The sequence below is a fragment of the Micrasema longulum genome, unplaced genomic scaffold (genome assembly GCF_059751315.1).
Source record: "Micrasema longulum isolate JH-2025_06_02 unplaced genomic scaffold, ASM5975131v1 h1tg002204l, whole genome shotgun sequence".
NCBI lineage: Eukaryota > Metazoa > Arthropoda > Insecta > Trichoptera > Brachycentridae > Micrasema > Micrasema longulum.
In genome coordinates this window covers 183,049-198,695 of record NW_028279367.1, presented here as the reverse complement: position 1 = coordinate 198,695, position 15,647 = coordinate 183,049, and the positions used below count along the sequence as shown (strand labels likewise).

General features: G+C 30.8%; 1 protein-coding gene across 5 annotated transcripts; it reads left to right on the top strand.

The window, feature by feature from the left end:
• Positions 1-2,803: 2,803 nt before the first annotated feature.
• PICK1 (protein interacting with PRKCA 1) lies at positions 2,804-15,647 on the top strand. 5 transcript variants are annotated; one of them, XM_088239622.1, is made up of 12 exons: positions 2,851-3,001; positions 3,169-3,346; positions 5,528-5,602; positions 5,691-5,780; positions 6,565-6,676; positions 8,174-8,302; positions 10,616-10,848; positions 12,268-12,442; positions 13,857-14,050; positions 14,154-14,306; positions 14,476-14,578; positions 14,950-15,647. In XM_088239622.1, the coding sequence occupies exons 2-12, from the start codon at positions 3,237-3,239 to the stop codon at positions 15,382-15,384; spliced, it is 1,809 nt and encodes a 602-aa protein (XP_088095748.1). In that variant the 5' UTR covers positions 2,851-3,001; positions 3,169-3,236; the 3' UTR covers positions 15,385-15,647. The 5 variants fall into 5 exon arrangements, with proteins under 5 accessions (XP_088095750.1, XP_088095751.1, XP_088095748.1 ...); XM_088239621.1 differs by lacking the exon at positions 3,169-3,346 and adding an exon at positions 5,343-5,444 and having other exon boundaries at positions 2,867-3,001; XM_088239623.1 differs by lacking the exon at positions 3,169-3,346 and having other exon boundaries at positions 2,895-3,001.

Genomic DNA, 15,647 nt, shown 5'->3' with positions numbered 1-15,647 from the left:
TAATCAATAACAAACATTATAAATGACATTGTTGGGTACATAAATTAATTTAATAAACAAATATGTAGGTATAATAAAAAAGTAAATGTATATGAATGTAAGATTATATTTTTATTTCATTTCAGCTGGGAGCAGACATAGAATTTAAAACACAAGTATATTTTAATGTTGCATGATTAATACATGTAACACAATCTACGTATTTTTCTTATTATAACAATTCTCCGAAAACCATAAATTGTTCCAATTTAAAAATACGTAAAAATAAAAAAAAAAACATGTTTCAATTTCACATTAAGAGTACAATTCCATCAGTGTTAATTAAATATGATTAGACGTTTTATATAATGTACGTTTATTACTGGGCTTTCATGAAAATTCAGTAAAATACACGCTGTCCTTCGGTTGGGGAAAGCTTTTCCAAATAAATTAATGGAAGAGAAATCGGAGACGTTGAGTGTTCAATAAATATAACTTTAGTGTGGTAGCGACCACTAATGACTTGCTTTTTATACGACTTTCCTATTTTCGATTTAAATATTCATATTGAAAACTAAACTTTTTCGCAAATTATCAGTTCAAGTTGTTGTTCTTTTAGTACTATAATCAGCCGCTTTTTTGTGGCAAAAGTTTTCTTAACGTTACAAGAGTACACAATCTAACTTTAAATCTATTTTATATTATTATTTTTCAATGTGCATACCTACAACCTACACATTATGTATTACCATATGTATGTACATTATTTACAACAATACGTGCTAGGTACATTATAGGTAGGTGTTTTAAATATATTTCTACGGATTGATATCGTCGTTGCGCCTTGAAAATCACTTTTTTTTCATAAAAAGTATTCACGAGAAACAAATAAAATATCGCAGACCTACGTTAAAATGACTGAGAGCATTGTTTTTTTGTGAATACGTAATTGAAGTAAGTTTATGAAAATTGATACGTTACTCGTATCATTTAAATTTTTGTCAAAAATATTTTTTTGGCGATAAAAACGTAGATATTTAGTAAAATGAAAGCACATAGGCGGTTTCTAAGGCGCATCGACGATATGATCGTAAATTATTTGTATAAAGTAAAACAAAAATCTTAAATAAGCAGGATTATTTTTATGTAAATTTATTTCAACAAAGAGGGAAAAACATTTTTGAGAAGTGAATATGGTAGTCTAGGCATTTGCAGAGCTTATGACCTGTCATTGGCTCGTTTCAGTGGCAAATTTACACACTGTGTAACACACACATATGAATAACTCCCTAGGGAGAAAATTCAGCCTGTGTGCAAGCATTTGGGCATACTTATACATTGTTGAATTAACTACCTGGTAAAAGAAGAAGTAAGAAAATTGTTTTCAAGCGTTGCCTAGTAGGTGATTTGGTTCAGCCGGATGAATCTCACCCACGTGATAAAGGTTTCAGCTCTTTTACTTCACAAAATTCAACAGATGGAAGAGTTCAGGAAATGTGGATGTTCAAGCATGGGCAGAAAGATGAATGTTACACAGTGTGTAAAGTGGTCACTTAAACCAGCCAATGACAGGTTATAAGCTCTGTAAATGCCTAGACTTCCATATCCCTTCTCAAAAATGTTTTTCCCTCTCTGTTGAAATAAATTTAAATATGAATAACTCCCTACTGAGGAAATCCAGCCAGTCTGCAAGCATTTGGACATACTCAAACATTGTAAGATTATTTTTCATTCTGTATTTTTACGTGAGAATTTTACAGAAGACAAAGTTGTTTTTTTTAGCTTAATCTAAATGTTTACTTTGCATACTTTGTTGACTTTTGTATATTTACAAGTATTTTAAATTTTACTATCTATATAAGAAAAAGAAAAATGAAACATTGATTTAACAGTCCCCCCTACTAAAATAACCTATCATAGTATATCACTCATACTACATACTTACTCGGGAGTCCCCAAAAGATTTAACCTGGGCCCATTGGTGTTCTCTATTTTTATTAATGATATTAAAAGTATTGTAGTCAATTCGCACATGACTTATTGCTGTTTTTGAGGGTTAAAACTTTGGATGATTTTCGTACTCTCCAGGCGTATACAATAAATGTATTTAAATGGGGAAGACGAAATAAATTAGTGTTCAATATTTCAAAATACTCAGTTATGTCTTTCACCAAAACCCACAAAACGCTTTTTCTACTACAGAATGAATGACTAGAATATTATACGAACTTCAAAGGTTAAAGATCTGGGCATTACTTTTGTGAGTTTCCTGACATTTAATGATCAGATCGAAACAGTTTATAGTAATTCATTAAAGATGTTAGGATACATTTTGTTAACTGCCAGGGTTTTTGGTAATACACGAGCACTGAAAATACGTATAATTCGTTAGTGTGAAGTAGACTTTAGAGTGGATCTCCGGATTTTTTTTATTTCTCCGATATTTTTTACATAAATATTTTTTTTATGCTTAAAAGATTTCTATTTAACAATTTGGCAGAGTAATTTGATAATCTTAGCACCTTTGACCAAACCTTGTGTTAAAAGGACGAATATTGACATTTTTTTTATTTTCTAAACTGTTTTTATTTTCATAATCAGAAAATGAAGAAGGGATAGAAAAATAATATTTTGCCCTCGGAATCTGCGTATGCGCATTTAAAATTGTTAACCAATCCTTGTCTTAATAAATAGAATCTCATTCAACTCAATATTTTCTCAATATGTATTTTTTTCATGTCTACATTTGAAAAAAATCTTTTTTCATAGGTAGGTACATATAAGTTTCCTCCGAAGAGTAAACATTTTTTGTAGTGGCAGCACTATCGTAAAATTGATTAGAAAAATACACAAAAATCGCTTTACCACTTTAGTTTTATCTTTGCTTTATCTGTCATCTGTCAAACGGCGTTAGAGATTTGAGATTATTAAAATCGTATTTTTATTGGTATTGATAGTTTAGTATTCTAAAAACTAAGATGATAGAATATGACGATGATTTCTTCTTCGAAGAAGATAAAATGTATGTAATGTCGCTAGATTGCACTAGTATTTATGTATATCAAACCTTATCAGTGTTACTTCCTTTGCACATATTGTACCTAATTACTACACATTAGCATATGGCTTATCTTTATTTTGCCTTCCCACTTCCTTTATTTTATGTTACGCTTTACTTTTGTTTTGCAGTTTACGTCTGTGTAGTGAGAATATTTTTTCTGGTGTTAAAGATTATTTGAACACTCTTTCGATAAGTCATGGCCCTTTGGTCCGCTGGTCCTCTTCAAAGCCGCTATGCTTTCGACCATCCTGATGTTTATTCCCAATACTATTGGAAGGAGCCAAGTCATCCACCCGAAGATAAAAAGTTATTATTTTTTTGTATATTTATTTACCTAATACTCATGGTTAACACCCATAGATTTTTAACATCATCTGTAATACTAACTCCCACTCCTAACTTACCAACAACCTGCATGCTTTTTTAATTTTGTACAAATTTTATTTGAAAATGTATATTTTTATTTTATTCCTTTCCACAAGTTTATTTATTGTATTTACCATAAAATGTATAGTAATATATTCAATCTTTATGAGTCCAAACAGCAGAAAAAGTAATAAAATCTCTTGTAATTTTCCATTCATGTCATACTGATTAAATTTTACATTAAATTTATTGGTTTATATAATGAAAGGCACAGAAAATATTGTTTCAATGATACTAGCTGTTCTTATGTGGCTGTGTCATACCCATGTATATTGCATGGTTAATAGTGGATATGAAAATGATTAAAAGTGCGTAGAGTCACGCATTTCTCATAAGCAATCCTCTAAAAATAAATAAATTTAACTCAGCATTTCCTATCATAAATAAAAATTAAATTTTTCTATTAACCCTTTATAGGACACATATTTTGTATTGATTTACGTCTTGCAAGCCTAATAAAATATGTAAAGTATGTTCTTTTTGAAGATAATAAACATATTGCATTAGCAAACCTGAGAAGTGGACTAATCTATCAGTGCACATTTTTATGATACTCTTATGACATAAAACTTTTTATTAATCCAAAATTGTAGAAAATAATAACCTCAATTCCTGTGGCATATCTATGTTCCATATTGTTCTAGGTGTCCTATAAAGGGTTAAGTTAAAGGGGTGTTTCATTACTGTTAGTCAATATTTATTGTTCAATAATAATTAATATCCCTTATTTACAGTAAGATTTAAATATTTTATTAAAACCCCAGATGCTCAGTACAATAATTATGATAATTCTTATTTCTTGTTGTATTTTATTTTGTTTGAAGTATAAGTTTTTCTCGGAACTGTTAGTAAGCACATAGCTTATATTTATGCTTATGTCGGGAATCTGGTAATTGGGCCTGGATGAGTACTGCGAAACAATTTGGCTACAAAATATTTTATCTTGAAATTGGCAAAAGCATGAAATTTGTGTAACACGCAATGCCGCCTCATTAAAAATAACGTTTTGTTTGTTTTTCTTCACCTCCATTTTTATAGTAATGACAAATAAAATAATCAATATTACATACAGTAAATAAAAATTTCTCCATTTACAGGCGGTTAAAGAATAAAGTTCAGTATTTGAAATAGAACCAGAACCCTGTACAAGCGTTTTTGACTAAGACTGATCACCTTACCTTCATATAACAGGATATCAAAATACGCCATTCTATCGGTGTACTCATCCAGTGCCCTATGCACCACCGAGTGTGACAAGGGAAATGATAGTGATGATGATGAATTAACAAATATGTACTGGGTAAACATATAATTTTAGGATGTGCCATTAAACAGCTTAGACACATGACCTATTGCAACAAGTTCTGGGATCTCTTTCCAATTTCCAATATTTCCTTCATCTCACTTGCAGAGATAACTTTCACTACATCTACTCGTAATCACTTGTAGTTTGAACTTTTAAACTTTTTTTTTACACCACAACAGGCCAGGAGGCCCAATTACAGTGATGAATTACAGCACAGAACACCTAGGCAATTTTGCCTCGCAATTCATATTCAAAAAGTTAATCTAGTTCTGCTCAGATCTCTAAAAGTTAGAGCATTCGCGAATCATGGTATCACTGTATTATTGAATAATCAAATAAATTCTAAAGAAAAATTATCTATCAAAGTCACTGCTAGTATGCAGTGGCATGGCATATAATGTCATTGATCTTGTAAAAATAATTGTCATATATTTTTATTTAATTTGATTTTTTTATTTAGTATAACACGTTCAATTTTTATTTTCTTTTTTGAGATATTTTCTTTCTCTTAATTTAACATCTGTTTTATTTAATTTTGTGTTTTAATTTATTTTTGTTTCACTTAACAAGCATCCGAAAGTCACCAACAGAAATAATTAAATCAGTCAAAAATAATGATCATTCAAGTTTAAGATCAAATGTATTAATTTCTGTCGATTTAGAGTGTAAAACGTAAGTAACATTGTTGTGCCATTAATATTTGAAATATAAGACAGTAACACCAATTTAACTATTGCTCTTACTGTTTTGTGTAGTGAAGGTTCTATGAAATCGGATGATATTACTAAACCTACAAGTACCGAAGAAGTGCGAGAAGAATCTAATGATATGTAAGTATGTTTACAAATTCTTAACAAAATTTTATTAATTACACAGAATTCCTTATAACTTTTAAATGTATTTTTTCTGTAAATACAGTTTGCTCAATGTTGTGCAAGATTCACCTCCAGATTGTATCCTTAATGATCTTCGACAAGAAAGGTATCAGCTTATATACCAGAACCTTCTGTAAGTATTTTCTTCAACATTTATTAAAAATACAAACATGCAATACATTAGAAATGGTTGATTTCTTAGAAAAGTAAAGTCTTGATATATTATACAAAGCATGTTGCACATTTTGTTAAAAGATAAAGCTATTTCAAAAATATTTCCAATTGTATTCAATTTTCACTTTAAATGTTGCGCTTTATCTCACTTCAAATACAAGTAGTCTTAAATAAATTACAATTTTAGATTATCAAAGGCATTATATCAAGATTTTACTTTTATGTAATATAAACTGACAATCAATTAATGCTATGATTATAATAAAATTATATATGTACCTATTTCAGATATGTAATGGCTAGCGCATTGGACTAGCATATAGTGGGCATGTAACCATGCTGTGCTGTAGTGAGAAGCTAATGATAGCTAGGAATACAAATAAAAAGCTAAAAACAATAACAATAATTAATTCTTACACTGTAGAGCGCATGAATGCTTCGCACTTAGAAATCCTCCTAGGAAAAGCTCGATAGATGATATTTAGAAAGTTGAATGAATAAGATTGAGAATGAAAATGAAAAAGAAAGATATGATTTAAAGAAATAGTAACTCCTTTAGTATGCACCCCTGTAAATAATATTATTACCAATAAAATGTAGAAAATAATACAGTCTGTTTTATTTATTATTATTTTATTATATTATATGTTCGTGTTCTACCTTACCCGTGTACATAAATTCATTATTTCTTTTAACCATTTCTATTTTTATGTGTTTTTTTTCAATGTCTTATTTAAATTAAGGGGAATGACAATAACTTCTGGAAATGTGACCATCTTAAAGGATGACTCTAATCTGATTGGCATAAGCATTGGTGGAGGTGCACCATTGTGCCCTTGTCTCTATATTGTACAAGTAAGAATCTTTTTATTAATCTTTTAATCGAGTTCCAACATAAAAACAATATCTATTCTACATAAAGGCAGTATTAACTGAAGTATTATATTGCAACATCTACATACTTAACGCATTTATGGACAGAATCGCTTTAATATGTTTCTTTTTTGTGTAGCACTGATTAAAAACGCCGTTTATATATATATTTTTTAATTTACAGTAAAACCTCGTTTTTACGTTTTCCCGCTTTTTACATCAAAATATTTAGGTCCCATTTTTTTCCATACATTCTCATTCAATTTTCACCCCAATAAACATTTTTCACATATTATTTATATAACTCATTCAATCTGTCAAAAGACGAGCCGCGCGCCACCGAGTGAATGGAGAATAAAATCGGGGTAAATAAAAAAATGTGTAAATTATTGTCTCAAACTAAATTCAAAGTAGTTGCAGTGTAATTGACCATTTTGTTTATGTGTCTAATTTTGACGTTTTACTAAATAGTGACATGCAGTTGACGCATGTTTCGGAAGAATAAAGTCTTTACATCAATAAATTACAATGCAGAAAATTAAAAAAAATGGCAATATAAATATTATTTGATGTTATACACACATAATGTGAAAAAGAGATAGTTTAAACAGTTATCATAAAAGTGTGAAACAGTCTGCGATGTAAATGACAGTTGAAATTTTGTGGTGCCATACTAAAAAAAGTGATACCATATAAATAAAATTTCCTAATATTTAGGGAAAATATCGTCATATGCATTTTATGGAAATTCAAATTTTTAAGTACCTAGATAAAATTATTTATGCATGTGTTTTTTTTAATTCAATAAAAAATAACACATTGCAGTTTTGCTTGAAAAAATAAAAAATATTTTTAATTATATCATGAATCAGAACAGTTCTTACAATTTTTCTGCAGTAAATTTAGTATAGTCTTGTACAATAATTATATTTAAATTTTTTCCATTTATTTTTTATTTCCTCACTTTAAGGTTTTCCTCAGTTTTACACTTTTTTTGTTGCTCCCTTGAAAAACTCAAAACTGGGGTTTTACTGTATATGTTATCCTAAAAATATCAATAATTAAAAATAAAATAAACAAACTATTGTAAGACGTCACTCCCCATTATGTACACAAGAATTGTTTTTTTCTTTTACATAATGGGAAACGTTAATGTAAACATATGTATTAAATTAATATAAAAATTGTAAAATATTGTATATTTGTTACCTGAGTAAAAAAAAAAAAAAAACAACATTTTTTTTGTGCCCAATATGACAGAGCTGCTATTGTCTACATTGCTAAAGATACATTATATGATACACCTTTACAATACAATTCATGAGTAGTCAAGTTTATGTCAGCTTTTTGCATCACACATAAGCTAAGAAACCGTGACACAGCTGCCATGTACGTTCTTACTTTTTCCATAGATTTAGACCCGTGTTACATTTTTTATTGTGTCTACTGAAGTGATAATTTGTTGTATAACCATTTAAGGTCTTTGACAATACACCAGCTTCGAAGGAAGGTACTCTTCAGAGCGGGGATGAATTGGTCGGAGTCAACGGCCAATCGGTCAAAGGAAAAACTAAAGTTGAAGTTGCCAAAATGATTCAATCAGCAAAGGTAAAATTTGTAATCATAATAATATGGCTAAGTACTTTTCATACATTGTTTAAACTAATATGCACATTCATTTGGTAAAAAAGGAAAAATCGTTTGGTTTTTACAAAGTATGGAATCAATCTTTACTGTTGTGAATTAGGAATAAAAAATAAATTATTTATTGTGTATGCAGACAATTGGTAGAATTCCATATTTAATTTGGTAATGTATCCAAAATAAAACAAGTTTATTGGATATTTTATAAAAAATAAAGTAGAATTACAATCCAATAAACTTGTGTTATTTTGGATACATTACCAAATTATATAAAATAAAATCATGGAAATTGAAAATACTATCATTCTATTGAAAACTTGTAGTTAAGTGAGACAAGTGTTAGCGTTAGGGCCACAGTGTAATGGCTAAGGTGTTTAAAACTATTTAAATATTTTTTAATTTTCAAACACTTCTCTCTCATAAATTGAGTTTTGCAACTGGTGAATCTTAGAGAGTAAGAATAGCTTTATGTGTGACAAAATGTTGATTCTAAAAAAATTTTTGTAATACACATACCAGGGGCGTGCGGTAAGGTTTTCGATTAGGGAAGGAGTCAATTGTACTAGGTAACAACCAAAAATGTACCCACTACCAATTCAGTAATTCGAGTTAAGTACTTTGTGAAATAAACTATAAAGTAATTTTATGCCATAATTTCAGCATAAGAGTTATATTTCATAGTTTAATACATTCGAGTCAACTGATTTAAGTGCTCAATTTGTTATAAAATACTCACAATATATGAAAAATAAACATGGATTGGTTTGTTAGAACTACTTCCACAGAATGAGTACGATCTCAATTTGCCACTGGGTTCAGTACTGGGAGACCGCCTTATAGGAAGTAACACTTACGCAGTTCCATATTTTAGATGGAGTTGAGTCGCTTCAGTTGGTGCATAAATGCGCAGGCAGAAGCTAGTGTGTGGGTTTGTCGCAATTTTTTAGAAATTATTAATGAATGAATATCGAACCCATCTCAGATTTTAAAATATTTGTTACAGTTACTAAACAGATTATTTAACTTATAGCTTATAGCTGATTTTATTACATAAAAAAATAAGTTCTAATTGTTTAAAGGTCAAATTTTTAGGGAAGCTTGGATCCATCAAATCTATGGACAGACTGCACATGATACATATGTTTTATGTCCGCTCTCTAGTTGGAGCACACTGGGTCCACAAATAGCCTTCAAGCTTCTGTCGGCTGTCAAATTATTTACTTTCTCTTAAGTCAGGTCTGCATTCCGTAGTTCTGATAAAAACTACTGACGAACTATCAGCAGTTGGCATCCAGGACGTCAAAAACCTGACACCTTGTAAAGTAGGCAAACGTGTTAAAGGGTCTTGGGAGGTATTCGCCTAGCCAACTGAATTTTCTCCCCTTAATGACTATGAGTAAGTTTAGTGCTATGGGAGAATGGATACAAAAAAGTTTTCTCACGCGGTAATAAATTAGAGGATTTAAACGGAAAAGTTTCAACCAATGATAGAGTGTTGTGATAGATTTCCGTTTTACAGGAAGCCAATTCATCAATCAGCAGAACTCACCATAAAGAACTTGTGACGTCACAGGTACAATAATTTCAAAAAGGCAATACTTTCAAAAATTGTTGATAATACGATACATAAAATATATTAACAAATTACAACAGGGATGGAGAATACCTTAAATAAGGGAATATGGAAGTCTAGGCATTTGCAGGGCTTATGACCTGTCGTTGGCTGGTTTAAGTGGCCACTTTACACACTGTGTAGCATTCACCATTTTGCCTATGTTTGAACATCCATATTTCTTCAGTTCTTCCATTTGTTGATTTAAGTGAAGTTAAAGAGCTGAAACCTATATTGTTGTGAAGAGATTCATCAGACTGAATTATTTCACATACTAGGCAACGCCTGAAAACAATTTTTCAATTTTTAAACTTCTTCATGGATTAGTTGGTTTCATTACAAGTGGCCACTTAAACCAGCCAAAGACAGGTCACAAGCCCTGTAAATGCCTAGACTTCCATATTCCCTTATTTAAGGTATTCTCCATCCACAGGGATTACAACAGTGTAATTTGTTAATCTTAATGACTCCCGAGGGGGTGAAATCCAGTCTTTTGTCTATGAACATTTGGACCAACTCAAATATTTAAAAAAAATATATATTTTTTAATTTTGGCTTAGTTTGATAGTCTATTAACAAATTAAAAAATACAAACCACTGAACTTCCTGATTGTCAATTTTTTGTTTTTAGGGTTGTTATATTTACAGTTAAAATATTTTTCCAGGTGGAAGTGAGCATCAATTATAACAAATTGCACGCAGATCCAAAACAAGGCAAATCTTTGGATATAATAATGAAAAAGGTGAAACATAGGCTTGTGGATAACATGTCTGCTAGTACAGCCGATGCACTTGGTCTGTCCAGGGCTATTCTATGCAACGACACTCTAGTAAAGAAACTTCAAGAGCTTCGAAATACGGAGATGATGTATCGAAATCTAGTGGAGCACGCTAAACGGTGAGCATACTAATAAACTTTATACAAAAAAGAATTTTATATTATATCATTTCTGTATAAATTACAGTAAAACTCATGATTAATGAGTGCCAGACGTTATCTGGATATGCAGAAATACTGATGGTTAGAATTACCATCAAGTTCAGGCAATGTTTTGAAAGAAAATGCAAAATTTACTCTAAGGTCGCTTTTTTATTGCTTTTAAAATAATACAGCGAATTGGAACTACATTGAAAACTTACTTAAACATGTCCAACAAAGTGAATTGCTTACTGCGCAATGCGCTCCGGCTGCCCGCACCCTTTTAAAAAATATATCTCTTTGATTTTCTATTTCTTGATAACTATCCGGATATTCGGCAATCCAGATGACTAGAGTTTGAATAAATGGAGTTCTACAGTGCATGCATATGAATATCATCTGTAAAGTAATAATCACGAAGTTATATTCACAATGTTTTAGTTAAATATATTTTGATTTCATACAGCTTTTTTTTCATTTTCTATATAAAATATTATACACATAAGTAATTTAAGAGTCCTCCTCACTAGGAAAACTTGTTCTGCAGGGGACTACTGTGTTAATTTTTTTTTTTTTAACATATTTTACATGTCATTAAATTTTTTTTTTACTTCTATCCTAATTTTTTTCTTCAGCCAGATTTTGATTTCTCTTTTTTTTTGCATTACAACAGGCCAGGAGGCCCAGTTACAATAGTGAATTACATCACAGAACACCCAGGCTTGAGAAAAATCACATTTTAATTTTTGTGTTCTCACCGGGAATCGAACCCGAAACCTTCCGTGCGTGAGTCAAGCGTCTTGACCACTACACCACGGAGGCCGCCAAATTTTGAAATATTGTTTGTTATCAGTTAACTTAATTTTATGTGGAAGCATATTAAACAATTTGTCAGAAAAATAATCAGAATGTTATACAGTGTGTAAAGTAGCCACTTAAACCAGCCAATAACAGGTCATAAGCCCTGTAGATGCCTAGACTTCTATATTACCTTCTTTAAAATGTTCTTCATCTCTGTTGTAATATGTTAAGAAAAATAATCCATGCACCTCTGTCCAAATGTTGTGTTAAAGGGAGGAACATTGACAGTGGTATGTCCCTGAGCAGGGTAATGACGATGTCCATCTCCAAATCTGTCTACCAGAATAATTTTAGCGTATATTTAGCGTAGCTCATCAAATAAATATAAGCAAAAAATTTTTTTTTTACTTATTTAAAATATTGTTTGTAAAATTTTTTTTTCTTAATTTCACCTACTTAAAATAGCTTTATCTCTTTGAGTAAGTTACTTAAGTATTGTGTATTTGTACTGATTACGATTTTACGAGTTATTGTGCGGGTGTTATTAATCCGTATCAGAGTCCGTGAAAATCTAAAAACTTGTGATTTTATTTTTAGAATGCTGAAAGCTTACTTTGATCTGCTTCTTACTTACAAGAATTTCGGAGATGCATTTGCTTCTATTGGTGTTCGTGAACCTCAACCTAGGGCTTCTGAAGCCTTCAGCCAGTTTGGGAACTTTCACAGGCAGATGGAAAAGGATGGAATCAAAATGCTTAAAGCTGTCAAACCTGTAACAACTATTCTTAAAATTATTTATTTATTACTCTAATATTCTCTTAAAACCTAACCTGTTTCATCAGTGAAAGTAATTCCCCTATGTACCCGAAAACGGTTCTAAAGATTGTGACTTGTCCTATCAGATTCGCTTGTACAAAAAAGCAATATTTTTTTTGCCAAAAAATGAATTATGAATGAATGGCGGCCTCCGTGGTGTAGTGGTCAAGATGCTTGACTCACGCACGGAAGGTTCCGGGTTCGATTCCCGGTGAGAACACAAAAATTAAAATGTGATTTTTCTCAAGCCTGGTTATTCTGTAATGTAATTCACCAATGTAATTGGGCCTCCTGGCCTGTTGTGGTGCAAAAAAAATGAATAAAAATAAATTACTCTTAATGTTTTCAATTTCATATATCGTAATTTTAATTTAATTTAATTCTACTACTTTCACTGCCGCTTTTGTTGTGAGTTTGGAAAATTATATGAAGGGCCTTTGTAGAATATTGTCATTCTTCCTCATTACCATATAGCAAACACTGTGTTGATTTGTATCAAATTCAGTTACAAAAGTCTATGTCCATTACAGTATTTTTATAAATTTAATAACATCAAATCACTTTTTTTTTTTTAATTTTTAACTCTGACACCTTTCATACAAATCACCAAAAGATGAATTCCATAATCATGTACCTAGCACTGCTTAATTAAAGGTTATTAACTTTACACCAATTTAATCGAGTCACAATGAAAGGGTTGTTAGTAGGTAGGTACTACATTTGACAATTTCAACACCAAGGGTTAGAAAGGCAACACTACTTCCTTTTGATGGGAAAGAACAGCATAAAATATTTGTTCAGTTCATACCTGGAGACCTAAAACTCCTTTGACAATATACAAAATTTACCAACCATTCTGCACATTCTCTCAAACCAGTTTCATCTGTAAGCACGTTGAATCAATCATTTGTGATCTATTAATGAGGAAGTTTGGTGTTATTTTTCTGTATCACTACTTATTTGAATAAGCCAAAATGATTTTTAAATATATTTTTCAAAGATTTTCATTTTTTAAATTGTCACTCTAGTTTTTACTTGTGATGTCGCCATGTGACACCCTTCCTTTCTATTTTCGTCACCTTATAATGAAATGATTCACCTTACAATTAAATGTTTATATCGTTATTGTGTCCAGAAAAACATTAAAAAAAATAATAATTCAAGTACCGCTAAACTTCCTTATGAATGGCAATAGGCAAGTCGTTTCCAGTCCCGTAATCATGAATGGCTTTCTAAATTTTGAGTTGTATTTATCATCAATAAATAACTAATGAAATTTCATTCACATTCAATTCCAATTTTTGCCTGGAAATTGATAAATCTGTCGAATAAATGTATTTGTTTATGATAGTCGATACATATATTTACAGATATTAGCCGATATGGGAACATATCTCCACAAAGCCATACCAGACACTAAACTTACCATCACGAAATACGCTGACACCAAATTTGAGTATCTATCATATTGTCTTAAAGTCAAAGAGATGGATGACGAAGAATATAGTTACAGTGCTCTGCAAGAACCACTTTACCGTGTAGAAACGGGTAACTACGAATACAGGTATGAATTTCAAGTTAATGAAGGGTACTCAATTAAAATAGTATATTAATAATTTTAGAAAAATGTCAGAAAAGATCATATTAATTAGTCATTATTATTCCAGGTTAATTTTACGTTGCCGTCAAGATGCAAGAAGCAGATTTGCGAGACTTCGGTCTGATGTTCTCGTGAAAATGGAACTACTCGATAACAAACATGTACAAGATGTTGTTTATCAGTTGCAGAGATTTATTACAGGATTGGCAACATTCCATGAGTAAGTTTATATACTAAAAATAATACCTCAAAATACACAAAAAATAGTAACAAAGAGAAAAGTTGTTCAAGTATAAATGTCTTAAGTCAGGTGTCCATCACATTAATGTTAGTTAGGTATTCTTTATTTATTTATTTCATTGCTTATAATGGAGTATTATATTCTACAGAGAAACCCTCGAAGTGTTTAAAGCAAATGGAAAACTGTTCCCTGTCGAAGTGGATTTAACCCAAAACGCATTTCAGTACAAGTCTACAATGGCAATGGTGCAAGTAAGTTTATTCATTTATGTAGGAGTTGTACGGCAAAAAACTTGAAAAAGGGGGTTGAGATTTATTTCATTACTGAGATTTCTCCAAAGAGAGTATGAGCTATAATAACTTTTTACTTATAAGATATAGACTCTTTTTTGATGATAAATTTTTACATATTTTTATATGACAACGGTCAGTCACTTGAGCACGAGACCATTATAAACTTGGTCCCAAACAAAATATTTAGGAGATTTAAAAAAATTATAAAGCAAATACTTTAAAATAAAAAAGCAATAAATCAACAATGATTAGAATAATTTTCAAAGCTTGTTGCTAGAGGAAGGCATAAAAATACAGAAATAGTATATGTTTTTTTTATTTTTTGGTAGGATAATGAAGAGGACGATGAGTGCATTATGCAAGAAATCGGTAAGGAAATTACAGAACATTATGAGATCAATGCAAGGAAAAAAAGGAAGGCTGAAGTTAGGAACGGGGGTACTGATATATCAGTCACGGAAAGTCTCCTACCAGATTTGGAAGATTCTCGAGATGAGATCAATGTGTCGGAAAACACAAGTCTCTTGGCCGAGTTGGGCTTGGCAGACACAAACTCCATTTCTCCCCACACTTCATACAGCATTTCAAAAATGGATAAGAGCTTGGCCGACTCATTTTTCAATATTGATTTGGGAGATAAAAAGACCCAGATTGGTAATAGTGATGATTTGGTTTTCGGAGAATTCTTCAGTGCTGGAATGAGCTCGGATGATGCGATAAAGCGTAGCGATTCAACCAATAACCTGCTTACAGGGTTAGATTAAAAGACATGATTATTTATTCTTTCATATAGTCCCAGTATTTAAATCTGCAATGACAAATTCAAATGCTGAGAAAAAAAGTAAAATAATAATTTTAAAAAAAGGTTAACAAAGTATATGAACAATAATTATGTTAAATTTAACCTAAAACACAGATTAACCAAACATGCAAACTTTTGGAGATGTCGCTTTACTAAAAAGCAAAGGATAAAATTGTATGTGACTTGATTTACTGGAATAAATGTCTATCACAGTATAACCAGTAA